Below are 6171 nucleotides of genomic sequence, written 5' to 3' on the forward strand. Positions count from 1 at the left end.
ATGGGGTAAGTTGAGCCAATGGCCATGGGGTAAGTTGAGCCAATGGCCATGGGGTAAGTTGAGCCAATGGCCATGGGGTAAGTTGAGCCAATGGTAAGTTGAGCAAATTCAAGTGTTTTCTTCCTAGGCATAATGCAAGACATTATTGCTGGGACATGAAGTAACAGCAGGGGCTGCCCGATGTTAAAAGTGTTTTAACAAGTACAAAGCGTTTTTTAGGTGTTAAAAGAAGCTTAAAATAATTAAAAGACAAAAAGCGATTGGGATTGTGTTGAATTGTGTTTGGGAAATGAAGACAGACATGGCTTTAAAAAGGTGGTGGCAATATTTAATTCAGTAGGCGTCTTAATTTATCCTGTCCCGTGGCTGAACTTTCCCCATACTTGGGGTAAGTTTTGCTAAAAGAGAACCCTTTTTTTGTACAAGCTATGCTTTCAAAACTGTAATGTTTACATGAATTTCTATTATTTCCAGGGATACAAAACATCCTGAATATATATAGATATCTTTGTTAGAGTGATGCTGAATGTAAAAAAATGGCTTAACTTACCCCACTCTCCCCTATTGTGAATACTTATTTCATATCTCTAAAGAGAAAAAACTAAATAGGGAAATTGAGGATTGTCTCCAAACTGGAAAAAGAAGTGGCTATATGCAGGTATAATGGTAAATGTCTTATACATTTTTCACAATGCAGTAGTTACATACCTGCAAAATGTTTACATATAGCTATACGGCCATGGTTATTTACATAGTCTATGCAATATATATATATATATATATCAGAAAGTGACATCATATTCGTTGTTGACCTGTTCCTGTCAATCAGTGCAAAGTCATAAAAACAAAAACAGAAGAATTACATCCTCAAATACTTGTATAAAAATAGACAATTATTGAAAATGATAAACTGTACCACCCCAAATATCTCTTATGAAGTATAGATTATGCATTTATCTTTTAAAAACATTGTTTAGCCATATAGCTGATGATGATGATGATGCATACAGAAGCCAGTTGAGCCTCTCGTTTTTTTAAATTGCAACAAGCATACGTAAAACTGCATATTTACATAGTTGTTGGCACAGAGATTGGACAACTTTAAAATCAAAGTTTCTCAAAGCGAGACTGTAAATTGATCAAGAATAAACAAAGCTAACGGAATACCCATTGCTTTACGTTGTTAAGGGAAGCCTCTGCATGTCTGTATAGTTTCAAAAGATAGATCCACACATTTTCCCAACATGAGCACAGCTTACCCCAATGCAACTACTCAACCAGTCAAGGAAGAAAATCAAGTCATTCAAAACTGGGTGAACGTGGTACGTTTCTCAAGAACTTCAAGGTAGTCGGGATCACTATGAAGTTTGGCTTTCAGTTCCCAGTACTCACTTATGTTAGGTTCAACATAAACAGCACTCGGTGCTGTGCAATACAAGATTGTCTGCTGTATTCTTTCCGGGTGCATGTATTGATGTCTGACATTAAAGTCTGAGTTATACTGATTTGATGAATGGGCAGTACGCCTGCATGGTAAAGTACTGCTGTAGGGTGACGGCTCGTCTGGGTCTAGGACATCGTCTTGTAAAGGGGAGTGTTTGTTGAGTGGAGTACTAACACCGTATTCAGCGCTTATTGCGTTACTACCCGCCTCTTCTTCCGAGTGATTATTCAGAAACGTCACATTCAACTGATCAAAGTCTCTGTACCCATCTACTGATTTGTTCTCCATTGGCCGATACACTGTGGGGCTACAGACGGTGTTTTTGCACGTTTGTTCAGTGGGAGAGGGGATGTACTCGTACACATGCCCTGCAGACGTTCTGACTTTTGGAATGGATCCCTTTTTGTAAAGACCGTACTCCATGTTCAGCGAACTAATGCACGTGTTCATGGAGTTATTCTGCTCATTTAGTGTCTTTTGACGTCTCTTCTTCACAGCTGCAAACAGTCCCGCGGCGACAAACACCGAAACGATGAACATCAGGAGCAGGGCAAGGATCGTAACAGACAGGGGAACACCGTTGATCTGCGTGTCGTAATCTAATGATGTTTCTATGGTGATGGTGCTCCCGGGAACAGATTCTTCCGAAGGTGGGATCATGGACGCAAGGATATCAGAGTCATTTAGGCAGAAATGAATTGTCTTAATGTATCGCATATCCTCCCCGAACAGCTTCTTAGGGGAGCCACAGATGACATTGTCCACAACCGTGCCGCTGCTGAGCTGTTCCAGCCACATCTTCATCTTCATGACAGAGCAACCGCAATCCCAGGGGTTCTCGAACAAGTCTACCTGCACCAGTGATGTCAGTTGACCCAACACGCCACTGACAGGCAGGCTGCGGAGGTGATTATTACGAAGATTTAGTCTGGCCAATGTCAACCCATTAAAGATTCCCCGGGGTAAGGTCTTCAGGAGGTTATTATTTAGGAAGAGCAGCTGAAGGTTGGAGACATGCTGAAAGGTGTCTGAAACAATTTCTCTAATGACATTGTATTCTAAATATAGGAACTGCAGACTCTCTAATCCAAAGAACATATCGACTGTGAGACGATCTATCAAATTCCCATTCAAGTACAGCCTGCGTAAGTGTGTTAAATCCCCAAAGGCTCGGTCATGGATGTGAGCGATCCGATTGTTGCCAAGGTGAAGCAAATCTAATCCAATCAATTCAACGAAATCTGATCTCCGCACCACAGGGATAAAATTCCCTGTGAGATACATCTTTTTGGGATTGTAGGGTTTGGGATTTAAGTCAGAGATTCGCTCAATCTTTCTCTCTTGGCAGTTAACATTCAGACCAAGGTCTGAAATTTGGAGATTGCAAGTACAGGCAGTAGGACAGTCCAAAGGCATTGGGGATTTGGTTTGATGTGAAACTATTTGACCATAGTTTTGCGGTTTATTAAAGGGGATGCGAGATGTGGGTTTTGACTTTAACTTGCCTGACTGGCGAGGTCCCTTGGTGGGCCTTGACCGGGATGTGAATGAGGCTGTGACTGAGGCTCGTGTGGTCCTAAAGTATGCATCAGTGGTCTGATGTGCACGGGGACGCATCTCATACTCTGCAATAGCTCTCCTGGGGCACAGTTCCTGTTTAGAGACTTCATCAAGATCTCTCCCATGAAGCCGGAATGGAAACTCACAGACCACATCACCCACTAAAGCGGTGTAAGATATGCTCTCGAGCCAGGCCTTCAGTGCAATCAGCTCACAAGAGCAGTTCCATGGGTTCTCCTCTAGTTGTAATTCTATAATGCTGTCCATGTGTTCCAAAAGACCCAAATAAGGGAATAGTTTCAGTTGATTCCCCCTCAGGTCAAGGTGAGTCAAAGGGACATGTTGGAAAATGTCAGTGGGAAGAGTAGAAATGATGTTGTCATTTAAAATTAGGACCTCCAGACGATGCAGTTTGCTGAAGGCTTTTGGCTCGACATGGGCGATGGAATTGTAGTCTAGCTGAAGATATTCCAGACTTTCAAGGCCGATGAAAAGATCTTCCGTCAAGGCATCCATTTGGTTATTGTTGAGATGTAATCTTTTTAATCCTCGAAGTCCATTAAAAGCTCCTGGTTCAACTGTGGATATGTCATTGTTGCCCAGATGCAATATTGTAAGCCCATTGTATTCAACAAAGTCATTGGTGGAGAGCCTCTTCAAAAGGTTCCCCGTGAGCAGTAAATTATAGGTTGTGAAGTACACAGGGCTAACTTCAGAGAGATCGACTATTCCTCTACTTTCACAGCCCACAGTCAGTATCCCCTCTTTCTCCTCACAGGCACACAATCTTCGACATATCTCTCCATAATTGTCAAACATCTCAACGATGCCCACTGATGCAGTCGCCAACAACAGGAATACAGTCCAGTGGTGCATTATACCCGTGTTGACGGCTAAACTCACACTGTTGTGCTGCCGAAGTAATCTAGAAGAAGAAGACAAACAGGTCAGCTGACTGAACATGCTTTAACGTCATACTCACGAGTCCTCAAACAGACTGTAATTAGGAAATGCACCTGCCCAAAGGTAACTTCTGGTTGCCACAGAATGACCCAAAACTAACTGAAGGAGAAAAATAACAGGATTCTTAATGAAAAACCTTGACATGAATTAAACTCCATTTAACACCAGTCAGTACCATATCATGTAAATGAATAGTGAACAAGGGCACACCAATAGTCCATACTCCAGCCCAGTGTGAAAACATTAACTATTAAATTATCATATTATTATTATTATTATGAAAATAAGGAAAACATGTCATATGCAACCAAATAGCCTTGATAATAAAAACAATGTATACACTTGTTTGAAAAAAGATGATGCTATTGCCACATAAACGTAGCATCAGCATGCAATGCAAACATCTACATAGATGTTACATCTACAATCATATTTACAAATTCTTACCTCACTCACGGGTAAATATGAACGTTCCTTGTTAGGTATGACAACGTATGCTCCATTGTACGACTTACTAATGTTCTACGACGCCTGTTTATTATGAACACATTTGCCTCACTAATGCACCAAAGAGGATAAAAAGAAGAAATGCTGATCAACCATAACTGCCAAATGCCTTTCTCTTTTCATTGCGCGTTGTGCCGGGGTGGACAAAGCTATGCCTGGTAACAAAGTTGCTTAATCGGTCTCCCTGTATGAATTGCACTCTCTCTCCCTCCCCCCTCTCTCTCTCTCTCTCTCTCTCTCTCTCTCTCTCTCTCTCTCTCTCTCTCTCTCTCTCTCCCTCTCTCTCTCTCCCTCCCCCATCTCTCTCTCTCTCTCTCTCTCTCCCCTCCCCCATCTCTCTCTCTCTCTCTCTCCCCCATCTCTCTCTCCCCCTCTCTCTCTCTCTCTCTCCTCCTCTCTCTCTCTCTCTCTCTCTCTCTCTCTCTCTCTCTCTCTCTCTCTCTCTCTCTCCTCCCCCATCTCTCTCTCTCTCTCTCTCTCTCTCTCTCCTCCCCCCCTCTCTCACTCTCTCTCACTCTCTCTCTCTCTCTCTCTCTCTCTCCCTCCCCCATCTCTCCTCCCCCTCTCTCTCTCTCTCTCTCTCTCGCTCTCTCTCTCTCCCTCTCTCTCTCTCTCCCTCCCCCATCTCTCTCTCTCTCTCTCTCTCTCTCTCTCTCTCTCACATACAAACACGAATCCTGTAAAAATCATTGATCGCACCTGCAATAACTGCCGTTTGTAGGGTGTTACCCTGACTACCACATATCGGTCGACCTGTCACTACGCTCAACTTTTATACTGCACACAGATACACCTCCCTGGCATTTCTTATCAAATAGCCTGCGATTTTCTGCCTTCAATGAGCTACTATCAAGGGGCATAGGATACGACCATATGACGATAAACCTAAAGATAATAAGCACATCGAATTGTAACGTTTTGTAAGTGTCCTCCATTCACCCACCAAAGTCTGTGAAATGTCACGTAATTTACGTAATGCAATACAGACGCAAAGATATACAATTAAATGGACGTCTTACCCAGTTACACCTCCAAACGGCGTTACACTGCATGGATACGGATACCGTTCAAACGTGATCAGTGATTCATTGGCTTGCAAGTGTTTCGTGTCCTCGAGTGATAAAGAGTGAACGTATTACCACGTGAACGCGTTACCATGTTTCACACCCTGAGCGGTTAAAACTGAGGACCGTCAATTAGTTTATTCACAAAATAATGAGACTAGCAAGGGAGACCGCGATTTACGGTGCCCATGCTTTGTTGGAGAAGCAGCTGTAACGATATGTCATCAGCACACTGAAAAAAAGAGGCTACATTAAACTTTTCACATGAAAATAATCACATAGTGTACATTCCTCTGAGGTACCTACCCCTCTTCTCCACACCCAAATGCCAAAACGTGAGAAAGAATAACCCCCTCAGGCACCGCTACTATAAAAATGGTATGACTGGCACTGCAATGTATTCACATATGCTATTTTGGGCATCTCACCTTGAACAAGTGTTGACCATGTGATATAGTGATTCACAACTCAGCATTATTAGGTCCTTTGCTTTGTGTTAATGTAGCCTATTATTACAAGGACAGTGTTTAAATAGCTTAATATAATGTTTACATACCCTACATTATTCATCTCATATGTATATGTATATACTGTACTCTGTACTGTACTCTATATCATCACTCTATATCATCT

General features: G+C 42.3%; 1 protein-coding gene across 2 annotated transcripts; it reads right to left on the reverse strand.

Annotated features, from left to right (window-relative positions):
- Positions 1-1292: 1292 nt before the first annotated feature.
- Positions 1293-5658, reverse strand: LOC118366701 (SLIT and NTRK-like protein 5). 2 transcript variants are annotated; one of them, XM_035749295.2, is made up of 2 exons: positions 5494-5658; positions 1293-3929 (listed from the first exon to the last, which is right to left on the reverse strand). In XM_035749295.2, exon 2 carries the CDS (start codon positions 3878-3880, stop codon positions 1304-1306), a length of 2577 nt encoding a protein of 858 aa, XP_035605188.1. In that variant the 5' UTR covers positions 3881-3929; positions 5494-5658; the 3' UTR covers positions 1293-1303. The 2 variants fall into 2 exon arrangements, with proteins under 2 accessions (XP_035605188.1, XP_035605186.1); XM_035749293.2 differs by lacking the exon at positions 5494-5658 and adding an exon at positions 4415-4667.
- Between the last annotated feature and the right edge of the window lie 513 nt (positions 5659-6171).

This window comes from Oncorhynchus keta, chromosome 34 (genome assembly GCF_023373465.1).
Source record: "Oncorhynchus keta strain PuntledgeMale-10-30-2019 chromosome 34, Oket_V2, whole genome shotgun sequence".
Lineage (NCBI taxonomy): Eukaryota > Metazoa > Chordata > Actinopteri > Salmoniformes > Salmonidae > Oncorhynchus > Oncorhynchus keta.

What these genes read in the sequence shown, in the direction of transcription:
- LOC118366701 (XM_035749295.2), bottom strand. Translation starts at nt 3,880, where the DNA reads ATGCACCACTGGACTGTATTCCTGTTGTTGGCGACTGCATCAGTGGGC.